General features: G+C 46.1%; 1 protein-coding gene across 1 annotated transcript in view; it reads left to right on the top strand.

Annotated features, from left to right (window-relative positions):
- Nucleotides 1–16,830, top strand: part of USH2A (usherin) — a 461,796-nt gene that overhangs the window by 138,684 nt on the left and 306,282 nt on the right. Inside the window, exon 5 of the mRNA XM_073673580.1 lies at nt 2,614–2,905. Coding sequence (XP_073529681.1) covers nt 2,614–2,905 — 292 coding nt within the window. The remainder of the gene's footprint in view (nt 1–2,613; nt 2,906–16,830) is intronic.

Consider the following 16,830-nt stretch of genomic DNA (forward strand, 5'->3'; position numbering starts at 1 on the left):
AAGAACCTGTCATATCTCCAGTCAACTAAACGTCTCAACCCTAGACAAGCCAGATGGTCCCTGTTTTTTACTAGGTTCAATTTTGTTGTCACTTTTCATCCAGGGGTCAAAATGTCAAGGCTGATGCTTTGTCCCGGAGTTTCCCTGGTGGTGGTGACAATAAGAACCCTGCCCCAATATTACAGAAAGGGGTAGTCATTTTGGCACTTTATCTAGAACTGAAGGGTGAGGTGTTGGAGGCATAGGGGGATTCCCCTGCCTCCTGCCCTTCAGGAAAGTTATTTGTACGATCTGATCTGCTCCGCAAAGTAATCAAGGAACATCATAACGCTGTGCTTGCTGGGCATCCAGGTGGTAAGGCAACCGAGAACCTCATCTATCGTCGTTTTTGGTGGCCGGGGTTGCATCGGGATGTAATTGAACACGTAGGTGCTTGTAGTATTTGCACGTGTTCTAAGGTTTCGCAAACCCGTCCGTCTGGTACTCTTCTTCCTCTAACTATCTCTAGTAGGCCATGGACACACTTGTCCATGGGTTTTATTGCTGACCTACCGTTTTCTGCAGGCAATTCAGTGGTTTTGATGGTAGTAGATAGGTTCAGTAAAATGGTTAATTTTGTCGCATTGCCTCCACTTCCAAATGCCAAGACACTTGCTCAGGTGTTCATAAATGAGATTGTGAAGCTTCACGGGGTTCCATCCGATGTGATGTCAGACTGGGGGACCCAGTTTGTTTCCGAGTTCTGGAAGGCATTCTGTTCTCGACTGGGGGTGCAGCTGTCCTTTTCCTCTGCCTTCCACCCTCAGTCGAATGGACAGACTGAGCGTGTCAATCAGAATTTGGAGACCTACCTCAGGTATTTTGTTTCCGGAAATCCAAGGATTGGGCATCCTACCTACCGCTGGCAGAATTTGCCATTAGTAATCATCGTTAAGAATCCACTGGCAGGTCACCGTTCTTCGGTGCATATGGTTATCACCCACAGTTTAGTACCTTTATTGGGGGAGGAGCTTCAGGAGTTCCTGAGGAGGAACGGTTTGGTTCGTTGCTCTCCTCAGTATGGCAGGGTGTGCTGAGTAATTTAAAGATCATGGGAGACAGGTTTAAACGTATGACTGACAGAAAATGCTTGCCAGGTCCAGACCTGAATGTGAATGACTTTGTGTTGTTGTCTACCAGGAATATAAGATTGAAAGTTCCTTCTTGGAAGCTGGGACCTAGGTTTATTGTTCCCTATAAAATAACCGCCTTTATTAACCCAGCAGCGTTTCGTCTTGAAGTTCCTCAGGCACTTAAGGACCACAATGTGTTCCACAGGTCCTTACTCAAAAAGTATGTGGAACCTCTTGAGCCCTCACCTCTACCACTGCCCCCAGTAATGGTTAATCGAGTTCCAGATTTCGAGGATTGTACTTTCTCATCTCCAACGTCGTTCTCTACAATACTTGGTGCACTGGAAAGGCTATGGTCCAGAGGAGAGGATGTGGGTTTCAGCATCAGAGGTGAACGCTCCCAGATTGGTTCGCTCATTCCACACCTCTTTTCCTGAGAAACCCGGTCCTGAGTGTCCAGAGGCCACTCGTAGAGGGGGGATACTGTCACGGGTGTGTCAGAGGTGGCAGACAGTCGCCCTGCAGTTGGTTGCAGGAGATCTCTACGTTTGGCATTACAGACATCTTTTTAGATGAGAGGCTGTCTTTAGGAACCAGTGGCTACCTCTCTCTGGCTTATTAGCTCTCTGACCTGGGTGTATAAGTACCTGGTGTGTCTGAGAGGGAGGTGCCGGCTATATTCATTTCTACTTGTGAAGCTTAGCAAGAGCAGTACTTCATCCTCTCTGGAGCTTGAGGCTGTGTGCACATTTGGAGTCATCTAAAGCTAAGCAATGTCCCCCTGTTTGTCTACCCTTGTTGACTATAGAGTTTAGTGGAGATTGACTAGTGCTCATCTCCTCCCATCCCTATCCTTAGCCATACACCAGGGAAATTCAGGGCGAGGCACGCGTGTGGCGATTGGTGAAGAGGCAATATAGGGTTGATAGTTGAGACAGGGTGACACTAGACCAGATAAGGAGGTCTCCACTTCCCCCTTTCTCTAGTGTCTGTGCTCCCTTTCCCTCTTCCCTCTGTGTTGCACTAAGTCTTTCCAAGGGCATGGCTTACAGGATCCTCTTGGGCGTGTCTTTAGGATTCTCTGCATTATTACAATGTGAAGCATTGCTCCTTTAGTAAAGACCAGAAAAAGTAGCAGTGAATAAATATCTGGAACCATATAGCGGATTTAGAATAAAAATGGAAAACTCACCTACATTAGGGCCATCAGTTTTGTATTCTATAAAGGTTAGACCATGCTTTTTGATGGATTCATACTTCCAGGTAACTCCGGATCAGCCAGGTAAATGGGGACATGGAAACAACCACAGCAATTGATCTATAACACTTGCATACAATGGGGTCATTGAGAAACATCTCTTTACTCATCTCTTTTATCACCTCTAAACTCAGGAGTTCTTTAATTACAAGATGCATTGATCTAAGTTTGCCTTCTTATCAGTAGTTCATTTTTATCAGCGCAGATTTATTTCTTGGATAACCTTGCTTTGCTTTTCAACAGAGAAATCTTGGAAGTGTTTTCTGAAAAGTTCCTTCAACTGTCCATTCAGTCAGAATGCCGATGTCCTAGCAGCCACCCACGTCTTCACCCCATGGATGGAAAGTCTTGCCTTCCAAATGGGGCATCCAGCAAAACAAAGAATAAAGTTTTAAGGGTTAATCGAGATGCCCACCCGGTGTCCTACATGAATGATAATGATCTCCAAACCACATGGATTTCTTCTATTTTATCTACTTTGGATTTTGACAAAGGCATAAATATTACATTGGATTTGACCAATGGACAATATCAGGTAAACTATAACTCTTATCATATATTATTAGTTATTCTTAGAGCACCATTGATTCCATGGTGAGGTACATGACAATGAGTTACATATAAAATATAAATATACGGTAAGTTACAGTGAACAAACTAAAAATTACAGACTCGTACAATGGGGAGTAGGCCTCTCTGTGCGACATTATATGTATCTTGCAGGGAACGGTTGATCATATCGGTACAAAGTAGATATATCAAATTTTAAAAAAATATATATTTTTCTAAATAATAGAGATCTGCCAAAATTTGAATTCGGCACATTCTATTAACTTTTCTTTGGATATTGAATTTACATAAAATTTATTAGATGTGAATTGAATGAGCCTTGATTGCCATTAAAAAAAGTCATTTCTTAAGCTCCGACCTCCTCAGCTCCTCAAGAGTCCTCTGCTGGTGTCCCAGGTCTTTGCTCATCTATGGCGTCGGTTTCATCTTCCCTTTTCTCCGCATTCTGACATCATGCCGTCATAACATATGTCTCTTCAAATGGCCTCGTGGGCAGCACCTGTCATGAAATCAAAATGCAAATTGTGGGAAATTCTATTCAATTTATTAATTTAGAAATGATTCACTCATCCTTACTAAATAAATATCAAGAATTTATTCCTTAAAAAAAATCTTGAAATATTCCAGTTTTTAGAAAGCATAGTCTGACACTTCCTTTTTTTCTTTAACTCATTTATCAGCTTTGCCGTATGGACTGAGAAAGAATAAGCAGAGTCATCTCATTATCACTAGAGGGTGGATGACAGCTCTATAGTATAAGGCAGAACTTTTTTTACTACATACTGATACACACCAATATTTCTATCTTATTCTGCTATTTTCTGATCTCCGGGATGAGGGGCTAATCTCCATCACTTGTGGTCAATTCTACAGATCTACAGATATTTCACTGTTAATTGAATTCCATTTATATCCGCTACAATAAAGCAATCACATCCTGCTAAATTGTCTAAAGGAGACACAGGAAGAAATTTCAGTATGTGCCTTCAATATGGCCGTCAAAGTAAAGTTTGTTTTATTTATTTTAAATAGATAACATACAATTTTTCTTCTGCAGAATTCGATCTAACTCATGAGACCAAAGTTATATATGGAAGATGTATTTTTAAAAAAGTCTCTTCAAAGAACTCTAAGCTTATCTGTTTAAGAAAATGAATATATTTGCATGAGCTTAATAACGGAATAATACACATCTAATTCACATAATTCTATTCTTCGACCCCCATGTAACTATTGCCTTGATACATTCTCTATACAATTTTGCAAATAGTTTTAATTACAATTGCCAATCACTGTGTATGCTGTAGTCATATCTTCTCCATTCTCTTACTTTTGCAAGCACAGATAGTAGGAGACCAAGGAGGTTCGGAGGGAATAACACATGGCTAGAAATGTTCAAATTTGGCAGATTTGCTTGAATTTGGCTGGGAAATTTGATTAGCTCCAAATTTATTCAATACCAATCAAATGTGCCCAGATTGCAATTGTCAATAAAAAAAAAATTATAGTCAACTTGCCCCTCATCTGTCCTGCAGCGACAGTTCACCTGGTCATCTTGCCCCTCATCTTGTCCTCTGCTGACTCCCTCCCTCTGGCTCCAGTCTTCTTCATTTCAATCTTCAACTGGAACTTACATGGCATCACGCAATGTAATGATAAGCACCAAAGAGTGAAGACTAAGAAGAAAAAGTCTCAAGTCAGAGGAAGGGCAACCCCGCTGGCACAGAGGAAGAAGTGAAAGTCAAGATGACTATAATTTTTTTTTTAACCCCTCCAGGCCCTGTTGGTTGGCCACCATTTTGCTAACATTGATCAAATTGAAAAGCCAAAAATATGGATTCTGGCAATATTGATTTTTTTTGCGAAATTTGTAGTGAGTTTGAAACTGTTTCTCCTATTGGAGAAAAAAAGCATTGATTCCATCTGTATTCTATAGTAGTTTGTTGGCCAATTCCTGGAAAATTGGAACTTTTGGCCACTATGCAATTAATAGGGGTCTAAAACTAGTGAACCCTCAATACTAAAGGAGTTGAACCATGGATGCATGCAATGGTGTGCAAGCAGAAACTTCAGCTCCATTTTGGCGATTGGTGGGGGTCCAAATGGTGCAATCTCCATCAATCCTCGGCATAGGTCTTCGTTTGCATTCACACTTCACCCTTTTAACTGGAAGAGTCATAATGAATGTGTTTCTTAAAACCTTAGAAGAAATCAGGTGTTAGATCATTACAGTGATGTCGAATGTCAGGTATACCGCTTAGTTACTATAACAATTGATCCATAATACTGTTTCATGAACAAAAAAATGTCCTCCCATCCCTTTCCAAAATAAAAGGCATACCAACAAATTTGTTCTACAGCTTATACCGAAGTATTCAGTGTCCAAAACCTGATTGCAACAATATCTTATTTGTCTTCAATCATTCATGAAGTTCATTACATCTAGACATTCGATATCCTCCTGTGCTTGTTCTCTAATTCTGTTTCCTTTTATGGTTCCTGCAGATTAATAGCCTCCTAAGCTAAATACTTTATCTTTCAACTCCCTCTTCTTCTGTATATATCCCTATAGTGATTATGATGTATGCTCATAATTATCTTGACTAGTGTTCTTATAATTCTTAGCTAATTAGTGTCGCTGAATGCTGCACGGGCAAAGTCAACAATGGTTATAGCCGAAATCCTATGAATATACAGTATAACTATTCAATGCCAGTTACTCTACAGGATTTCCTACAAACATCTGCTTACAGACTATTTCTGCTGCTGCATATCTGGGCATAAAACAGATTATAGTAAAGTCCCAAAAAGATTTATTAAAATGAGAAAAAAATTAGTCAAAATGCCTTATGTTTATTGTAATTGTTTTTTGAAGGACAGAGCAGGGTAGTAAAAAAAAGTGGGTTTATAGAAAAAATTAACAATTACACCTTACCTAATCTTTATACTTGCTCATACCAGTATACCTAGTCCAGATATTGTGCTTGCCTGCAGAGAAGGCCGTAATGACACTTAGGTAGGTAACTTCTCTTCTTCTCAACACTGAATTGTCTATGAGGTGGTGGAGTTTTATGAACCACATAGAGCTCCATACTGTATAATAACCCCATATACAGTGGGGAAAAAAAAGTATTTAGTCAGCCACCAATTGTGCAAGTTCTCCCACTTAAAAAGATGAGGTCGGCCTGTAATTGACATCATAGGTAGACCTCAACTATGAGAGACAAAATGAGAAGACAAATCCTGAAAATCACATTGTCTGATTTGGAAAGAAATTTTTTTCACATTTTGGTGGAAAATAAGTATTTGGTCAATTACGAAAGTTCTTCTCAATACTTTGTTATATATCCTTTGTTGGCAATGACAGAGGTCAAACGTTTTCTGTAAGTCTGTAAGTCTTCACAAGGTTGGCACACACTGTTGCTGGTATGTTGGCCCATTCCTCCATGCAGATCTCCTCTAGAGCAGTGATGTTTTGGGGCTGTCGCTGGGCAACACGGACTTTCAACTCCCTCCAAAGGTTTTCTATAGGGTTTAGATCTGGAGACTGACTAGGCCACTCCAGGACCTTGAAATGCTTCTTACGAAGCCACTCCTTCGTTGCCCTGGCGATGTGCTTGGGATCATTGTCATGCTGAAAGATCCAGCCACGTTTCATCTTCAATACCCTTGCTGATGGAATGAGCAGGGGCGGACCTACCGGTTCATTGAACGGGGGCCCCCGAGGGAGAGGGGGCCCCTCCAGCCTCCAGCAGGGCCGCCATCAGGGCATGACAGCATGGGGCCCGGCGGGTCGGGGCCCCCTCGGAGCCCCGTTGGGGCCCCCCTCTTGTGCGTCTCCTCATGGGGCCCCCCGCAGGACCCCCCGCCGTCACATCACCCCCCGCCATCACATGACCGGAGATGTCCCTGCACTCAGCATGGGTCCCCGGCCCCATGCTGAGCGCAGGGACATCTCCGGTCATGTGACAGCGCCGGCACAATACTTACCCCTCCCCGTGCCTCCACAGCGTCTTCCGTGTCCTCTGACTGTGACGTCCCAGGTCAGAGGGCGCGGTGATGTCTTTACACCGCGCGCGCTCTCTCCTGACCTGTCACAGTGCAGAGCGGGAAGACGCGCACAACGCTGGAGTCTGGAGCAGCACCAGCAGCAGGTAAGAAGTGAGGTGAGTATTCGATTTTTTTATTTTTTTCATGTATGGGGGCATGGGGCATTATATGGTGGGTGGGGGTGTGACATCCTGCATGGGGCATTATATGGTGGGGGGTGACATCCTGCATGGGGCATTATATGGGGGGTGTGTGACATCCTGCATGGGGCATTATATGGTGGGGGAAGTGTGTGACATCCTGCATGGGGCATTATATGGGGGGGGTGACATCCTGCATGGGGCATTATATGGGGGGGGTGACATCCTGCATGTGGCATTATATGGTGTGGGGGTGTGACATCCTGCATGGGGCATTATAAGAGGGGGAGGGGGGAAGTGACATCCTGCATGGGGCATTATATGGGGGTGGGAGGAGTGTGACATCCTGCATGGGGCATTATAAGAGGGGAAGGGGGGAAGTGACATCCTGCATGGGGCATTATAAGAGGGGAAGGGGGGAAGTGACATCCTGCATGGGGCATTATAAGGGAGGGGGTGTGACATCCTGCATGGGGCATTATAAGGGAGGGGGTGTGACATCCTGCATGGGGCATTATAAGAGGGGGAGGGGGGAATTGACATCCTGCATGGGGCATTATAAGGAGGGTGGGTGTGTGACATACTGCATGAGGCATTATAAGGAGGGGGGGTGTGACCTCCTTCATGGGGCATTATAAGGGAGGGGGTGGTCTGACATACTGCATGGGGCATTGAAAAGGGGGGAAGTGACATCCTGCAAGGGGCATTATATGGGGGGGAGAGGTGACATCCTGCATGGGGCATTTTATGGGGGGTAGAGGTGACAAACTGCATAGGGCATTAAAAGGGGGGTGTCATCCTGCATTATAAGGGGGCGAACAGCCTGCATGGAGCTTTACATGGGGGCCAATATTCTGTATGGAGCGTTATATGGGGGTCAGTATTCTGTATGGAGCGGTATATGTGGGTCAGTATTCTGTATGGAGCATTATATGGGGGACAGTATTCTGTATGGAGCGTTATATGGGGGTCACTATTCTGTATGGAGCATTTTATGGGGGCCGGTATTCTGTATGTAGTGTTATATGGGGACCAGTATCCTGTATGGAGTGTTATATGGGGACCAGTATCCTGTATGGAGCATTATAAGGGGGTCAGTATCCTGTATGGAGCATTATATGGTGCCCATAATACTGTATGGAGGACTATACTGTCCGGTCTGCACTGTGCGCTGTGAGGATTCGCCGGTTTCTGAGCTATTGTAGAATTTACAGTAGCTATCGCTCATGTAATGTAGTAAGTGAAATCTTTGGCCTTGTACTATATATACAGTATATATATATATATATATATATATATATATATATATTTCTCTGTGGTATCTGTACATCATGAATCATGGTATGTGTTAAAGGGGCCACTGAAACTCTGTCGCCCAGGGCCCACAAAAACCTGGAGCCGGCCCTGGGGGTAAGTATAACAAGTTTTATTTTTTTAAATACAATTAATTAACTAGGAGTGGGGGGAATCAGAGATGCACGGGGGGGAGGCCCTTGATGCCCTCTATGAAGGGCAGGGGGGGCCCCCCAAAAATTCTTGCACAGGGGCCCACTACAGTCTGTTTCCGCCCCTGGGAATGAGGTTTGCACTCAAAATCTCATGATACATAGCCCCATTCATTCTTTCATGTACACGGATGAGTCGTCCTGGTCCCTTGGCAGACAAACAGCCCCAAAGCATGATGTTGCCACCCCCATGCTTCACAGAAGGTATGGTGTTCTTTGGATGCAACTCAGCATTCTTTCTCCTCCAAACACGACGAGTTGTGTTTCTACCAAACAGTTCTACTTTGGTTTCATCTGACCATATAACATTCTCCCAATACTCTTCTGGATCATTCAAATGCTCTCTAGCAGACTTCAGATGTGTCCGGACATGTAATGGCTTAAGCAGGGGGACACATCTGGCACTGAAGGATCTGAGTCCCTGGCGGCGTAGTGTGCTACTGATGGTAGCCTGGGTAACGTTGGTCCCAGCTCTCTGCAGGTCATTCACTAGGTCCCCCCGTGTGGTACTAGGATTTTTGCTCACCGTTCTTGAGATCATTTTGACCCCACGGGGTGAGATTTTGTGTGGAGCCCCAGATCCAGGGAGATTATCAGTGGTCTTGTATGTCTTTCATTTTCTAATTATTGCTCCCACAGTTGATTTCTTCACACCAAGCTACTTGCCTATTGCAGATTCAGTCTTCCCAGCCTGGTGCAGGGCTACAATTTTGTTTCTGGTGTCCCTCGACAGCTCTTTGGTCTTCACCATAGTGGAGTTTGGAGTGTGACTGTTTGAGGGTGCAGACAGGTGTCTTTTATACTGATAACAAGTTCAGACAGGTGCCAGTACTACAGGTAATGAGTGGAGGACAGAGGAGCCTCTTAAAGAAGAAGTTACAGGTCTGTGAGAACCAGAAATCTAGCTTGTTTATAATTGACTAAATACTTATTTTCCAACAAAATTTGAAAAAAAATTCTTTCCAAATCAGACAATGTGATTTTCAGGATTTGGCCCCACATACTGTTCCATATGGTATAATGGCCCCACATAATGCTCCACACAGTATAATGGGCCCCACATAGTTCTTCATACAATATAATGGCCCCACATAGTGCTCCATACAGTATAATGGCCCCACATAGTGTTCCATATAGTATAACGGCCCCACATAACGCTCCATACAGTATAATGACTACACATAATGCTCCATACAGTATAATGGCCCCACATGGTCCTCCACACAGTATAATTGCCCCACATAGTGCTCCATCCAGTATAATGGCCGCACATAGCCCTCCATTCAGTATAATGTCTCCACATAGTTCTCCATACAGTATAATGGGCCCCACATAGTGCTCCATATGGTAAAATGGGTCCCACATAGTGTTCCATACAGTATAACGGCTTCACATAGTTCTCCATACAGTATAATGGCCCCACATAGTCCTCCATTCAGAATAATGATCCCACATAGTCCTCCATACAGTATAATGGGCCCCACATAGTCCTCCATACAGCATAATGGGCCTCACATAGCCCTCCATACAGAATAACGGCTCCACATATTTCTCCATACAGTATAATGGCCCCACATAATGCTCCATTCAGTATAATGGCCCCACATAGTGCTCCATGTAGCATCGGCGTCTCTGCCTCCTGCCCAGCAGAAACGCCGTCCCCCTTACCGCCGCGGTCCTGCTCCGGCGTCTTCTGGCCTCCCTGCAGCTGCTGCTGGTGCACGCAGCTTCCCTGGCCCCGTGCTTAGGGCGCGCGCGCGCTCCCGCCCTCTTAAAGGGGCCGCGCGCGCCGTCCTAAAAAGTCCCCGGCCAATGGCCGGAGGCCTTCCCCTATAAAAGGCACCTCCTCCAATATGGAGACGCCCGTGCAAGGTTGTAGCTTTGTGTGTGATACTCTGCTTCAGCCCCCAGGTCCCGCTGCTTGCCTGACTACAAGTTCAGTCCGCCAGTCTGTCTATGGGCTCTGCCCACCTGCTTACCTGGAAGCACCTGCCTGTTACCTGCCGTGCCTACCAGCCAGCCTACCTGAAGGCTCCTGCCTGTTTCCTGCCTTGCCTGCCAGTCTGTCTTCCCAGATCACCCGTCAGCCTGCCTGCCGTGCTCACCTGCTATACCGGTCAGTCCCTGCCTTCTGACCCGTGGGAGTCACCTGCTCTCATACAAGGTCGGTCCCCAGAGTAGCACCTGGTCCCTCTGCTCGGTCCCTCCCTGGTCACGGAGTCGATTGAGCCGCCGTACGACCTTTTGTGGGTCCGAGTTGATACCTAGTTACACCCCTCTGGTCCCTACTTGCACCGCAGCGCAGAGGTTCCACCACCCGGATCCGTACCACTCCATATAGTATAATGAGCCCCACATAGTGCTCAATACAATATAATTGGCCCCACATAGTTCTCCATACAGTATAATGCTCCCACTTAATCCTCCATACAGTATAATGGCTCCACATAGTTCTCCAAATAGTATAATGGCCCCACATAGTTCTCCATACAGTTTAACGGCTCCACATAGTCCTCCATACAGTATTATGGGCCCCACATAGTGCTCCATACAGTATAACGGCTCCACATAGTCCTCCATACAGTATAATGGCCCCACATAATCCTCCATACAGTATAATGGCCCCGCATAGTCCTCCATACAGTATAATGGCTCCAGATTAAAAAAAAAACAGCAACTCACCTTTGCCGTTCCCCCTCTGCTGCGGTCTATTCACAGTGTCTTCAACTTCTCTGCACACCTCGGTATAGCAGGCGCATTATTATGACATCATGGTGACCGCTGCACTGAGACGTCAGACGTAGAGGGGAAGTGATGAGAGATTGAGGTTCAGCTGATGCTCTTTCTTCCATCATTGCTTTCAACTGTATTGGCATCCCCATAGGGCATATGGTTGACACTACAATGCTGGGAAAAGGGTGATGCTGCCCCCTCCTCCAACGTCAGGGGCCAAATATACTCGGGGGACCCACCCGGCATCGTGGGCCAAATATGCTCACCCTGCAGACCAGATTTGGCCCACGGGCCAGAGTTTGCCATGTGTGGTCTGGAGCAATGTCATCTTTGTAGAGTGACACATGCACAATATCATGGCAGGAATACTAATCAGAAGGGGCACCAAGGATGCCAGCAGGAAGGAGGAGGTTCCCATGGCTCTGGTGAAGCGGCCTTGGACTACCGGTGTTACCCCTGCTCAAGGGTCCTACATATTATTTTTTTCCTCAGCTCTAATATCCACCTGCTTTTCCAATAAGGGTGAGGGTCGAGATTCAGGATTATTCTGGTAAATGGGTAGAATTATGGTAGTTGGAATATTAGGCAATTTACACTTGTCCTAATATTAGTATGACATGTTTTTTTGAGGAAGAACCACAATTTTAATTTTTTTTTTTCAAGAAATTATCTAATGACCACTCTTTCGTCAAGAAGATTTTTCCTGATTTTGAAATAATCATTAATTTTACTAGATTTTACTATATTATCAACATTTTCCAAGATAGTAGAAATGATTTACCAGGCTCGAGATTCTCGAGTGCTTTGCATTTTGGAAAATCAATAGAAAACAGATTTTTTTAAAAATTTGCTAATCCATAGAGATGTTAAAATTGATATAGCAGATTTAAGGTTTTCAGGATTTTCAGCAAATTAAAGTGAACAATATTTTGGAAAAATCAATGAAATTTATCAATTGCTTCTTTAAGAACTCCTAATCATGCTTTATTCTTTTACTTTCATATGAATTTAGAGAAGAACATTGATTCCTGCAATTTGGATGCAAAGAATTTAAAGAAAACAAAACTTTTTTTTTTTTGTAATTTCCAATTGCATGGTGAATTAAATCTGCCATAGGCATTGGGTTTTGTTCAAGCCATATAAATAGCTGATCACCCACTGTGACAATCTTTGTTGTTCACTTTTGCCTTATATTGTTAGCAATGGTAACAAAAGCAGACTGTGAAATGGATTTCGAACATCTTCTCTGCTCACAGAATCTTGTTTTCAATTAAGCCCTCAAAGTTGAATTTTTTGTACAATTTGACCAAAGCACAATCTATATATTTAATCGTCTAATTCTGTCTGTTTGTCTGTAACGGAAATACCGCGTTGCTGATTGGTCGCGCCAGCCGCCCGGAACCAATCAGCGACAGGCGCAGTCCGGCTGCAAATTGACTCGGCATTTGAACCACGCTTCGCTGATTGGTTGCACCTGGCCGGCCACGACCAATCAGCGATATTGGCGTGGCTACTTTAAATTAACCCCCCCGATGTATCCCCCCGGGTCCCCTAATGAATTTCGTAAATACCTCATGTTGCCAATACTGCCTGTGCGCGGCGCTATCGCTGACAGGGCACAGGCAGCACGTGACCTCCAGCTGCAGCCGTTACGACTATTTGTGGCTGCAGCCAGGGGTCTCCTATTCTGCGTTCCATGGTGAGTGACAGGTTGTGGGTGGGATTATCCCCCATCACGTCACACTCGGCATCCACCGCGCGCTCTCTCAATGAAATAGAAATAGTCGTGACGTAAGCGGGGAGCCGGCTGCAGCGGGGGTCACGTGCTGCCGCGCACAGGCAGTATTGGCAACATGAGGTATTTACGAAATTCATTAGGGGCCCCGGGAGGATACATTGGGGGGTTAATTTAAAGTAGTGGACAACCCCTTTAAACCCCGCTTCGTGGATTGGTCGTGCCCGGCCGCGAACAATCAGAGATATTGGCGCGGAATTTAACCCCCAGTCACAGTGCCACGTAGTTCACTCACGTCTACTGAACACGTTCTGTCAGTCACAGTGCGCTGAACAGATACTTCTTTACTGTACGCTATCATGATTTACGCTTCCTGTCTTCCAATGGTTCGTAAGCGAAAATACGCCAATGAGGATGACAGAATAAACTACATACATATTCTAGAATACCTGATGCGTTAGAATCGGGCCACCATCTAGTAATGTAAGTAAAATTCTAAAAGATTATAACAGTTACATTGATTTAATATTAGTGATGGGAGAATCTGTTGACATTGAAATTCGGCAGTTTGCTCGAATTTACAAAACAAATTTAAAAAAAAATGGACTTTATCATCCAATTTTTTTGCACAATTCTAACCAAATTTAATTCACCTTGAACCAATTAATTTATCTCTGCAAAGTTTCCAACTGCCCTGCAAAGATGTGTATGCAGGGGTGGATTAAGAGTAGCAAGGGCCCCGGGTAGTTTAGAAGGCGCTGCCCCCCCCACACACACACACATACACACCTGATGTATCACATGTCACGTGATCCCCTGTGAAAGATCATGAGATAGTTCACGTGAAATTAATTTGGCACAATATTAATATATTAATTATAATAATTTTTTTTAGGCTGTGTGCCCACTATGCGTCTTTTAAGCGTTTCCGCAGCGGCAATTCCGCTGCAGAAACGCTTAAAAAACGCTTGGTAGAAGGTCTGCCATGTTCCCCAATGATAATCAGCATGTGCTGTGCACATGCTGCGGAAATTTCTTCTGCGGATTATCATTGCGGAAAAATCCACAGCACAACCAATTATTTTGCGGAAGCACGGTGAAAGCCCCGCCATTGACTTGCATTGGAACTCATGTAATCCGCATCACTGCATCTGTACATGCAGATTCCATGCGTTTCAATGTGCGGATGGTACCCGGGTTTGGAGAAGAGAAGACTCTCCTCCGGACCCGGGCACCATAGAACCTGTAAAAAAAAGAAGAATATAAAAAGTAAATATTATACTTACCTTCTGATTGCCCCCGGTGTCTTTATCCGATGCGTCCTGGCTTGCCGGCAGCTCGCGGTAGACTAAAGGACCAGCCGTGACGTCATTTAGTCATATGATGGGTCACGCGACCGCTGACGTCGGCAGGCCATCAGAAGGTAAGTATATATTTATTTTTTAATTTTTAACATTCTTTTACGGTCACACTATATAAATCCATGTCGGTTGCATGGATTTATATAGCATGACCAAGTAGTGAAGCACTTTCCAAGTGATGCTAAAATCGCTTGGAAAGCGCTTGACAACCTGCATGCGGAAATACATGTGTAGAACGCTTCACTTCAGCATGATGCAGAAACGCTCAAAGAAAATCCGGAGCATTTCTGCATCGTGGGTACATAGCCTTACATTAATTGTAAGGCTTAATATTGAGCACACGTAGCAATCTATACACGGCGGGAGGCCGCACGTAGCCACCTATAAACAGCAGGAGGCCGCGCGGCACCATCTATACACAGCGGGAGGCCGCACGTAGCCATTTTTACACAGCAGGAGGCCGCACGTAGCCATCTATAGACAGCAGGAGGCCGCACGGTGCCATCAATACACAGCAGGAGACCGCACGTAGCCATCTATAGACAGCAGGAGCTGGCACGTAGCCATCTATACACAGCAGGAGGTCGCACTTAGCCATCTATACACAGCAGGAGGCCACATGCAGCCATCTATACACAGCGGGAGGCCGCACGGTGCCATCTATACACAGCGGGAGGCCGCACGGAGCCATCTATACACAGCAGGAGGCCGCACGGTGCCATCTATACACAGCAGGAGGCCGCACTTAGCCATCTATACACAGCAGGAGGCCGCACGTAGCCATCTATACACAGCTGGAGGCCGCACAGCGCCATCTATACACAGCAGGAGGCCGCACGTAGCCATCTATACACAGCGGGAGGCCGCACGTAGCAATCTATACACAGCGGGAGGCCGCACATAGCCATCTATACACAGCAGGAGGCCGCATGTAGTCTTCTATACACAGCAGGAGGGCGCACGTAGCCATCTATACAAAGCAGGAGGCCGCATGTAGTCTTCTATACACTGCAGGAGGCCGCACGTAGCCATCTATACACAGCAGGAGGCCGCACGTAGCCATCTATACACAGCAGGAGGCCACGCGGCGCCATCTATACACAGCGGGAGGCCGCATGTAGCCATCTATACACAGCAGGAGGCCGCACGTAGCCATCTATAGACAGCAGGAGGCCACAAGCTGCCATCAATACTCAACAGGAGGCCGCACGTAGTCATCTATAGACAGCAGGAGCTGGCACGTAGCCATCTATACACAGCAGGAGGCCGCACTTAGCCATCTATACACAGCAGGAGGCCACATGCCGTCATCTATACACAGCGGGAGGCCGCACGGCGCCATCTATACACAGCAGGAGGCCGCACATTGCCATCTATACATAGCGGGAGGCCGCACGTAGCCATCTATACACAGCAGGAGGCCGCACGTAGCCATCTATACACAGCAGGAGGCCGCACGTAGCCATCTATACACAGCAGGAGGCCGCACGGCGCCATCTATACACAGCAGGAGGCCGTACGTAGTCTTCTATACACTGCAGGAGGCCGCACGTAGCCATCTATACACAGCAGGAGGCCGCACGTAGCCATCTATACACAGCGGGAGGCCGCACGTACTCATCTATACACAGCGGGAGGCCGCATGTAGCCATCTATACACAGCAGGAGGCCGCACGTAGCCATCTATAGACAGCAGGAGGCCACACGGTGCCATCAAGAGTAAGATACTCAACAGGAGGCCGCACGTAGTCATCTATAGACAGCAGGAGCCGGCACGTAGCCATGTATACACAGCAGGAGGCCGCACTTAGCCATCTATACACAGCAGGAGGCCACATGCCGCCATCTATACACAGCAGGAGGCCGCACGTTGCCATCTATACATAGCGGGAGGCCGCACGTAGCCATCTATACACAGCAGGAGGCCGCACGGTGCCATCAATACACAGCAGGAGGCCGCACGTAGCCATCTATACACAGCAGGAGGCCGCACGTAGCCATCTATGCACAGCGGGACGCCGAACGGTGCCATCTATACACAGCAGGAGGCCGCACGTAGCCATCTATACACAGCGGGAGGCCGCATGTACTCATCTATACACAGCAGGAGGCCGCACTTAGCCATCTATACACAGCAGGAGACCGCACGTAGCCATCTATACACAGCAGGAGGCCGCGCGGCGCCATCTATACACAGCGGGAGGGCGCACATAGCCATCTATACACAGCAGGAGGCCGCACGTAGCCATCTATAGACAGCAGGAGCCGGCACGTAGCCATCTATACACAGCAGGAGGCCGCACTTAGCCATCTATACACAGCAGGAGGCCACATGCCGCCATCTATGCACAGCAGGAGGCTGCACG

This window comes from Phyllobates terribilis, unplaced genomic scaffold (assembly GCF_046119375.1).
Source record: "Phyllobates terribilis strain yellow unplaced genomic scaffold, ASM4611937v1 Scaffold_3__8_contigs__length_932513732, whole genome shotgun sequence".
In the NCBI taxonomy this organism is placed as follows: domain Eukaryota; kingdom Metazoa; phylum Chordata; class Amphibia; order Anura; family Dendrobatidae; genus Phyllobates; species Phyllobates terribilis.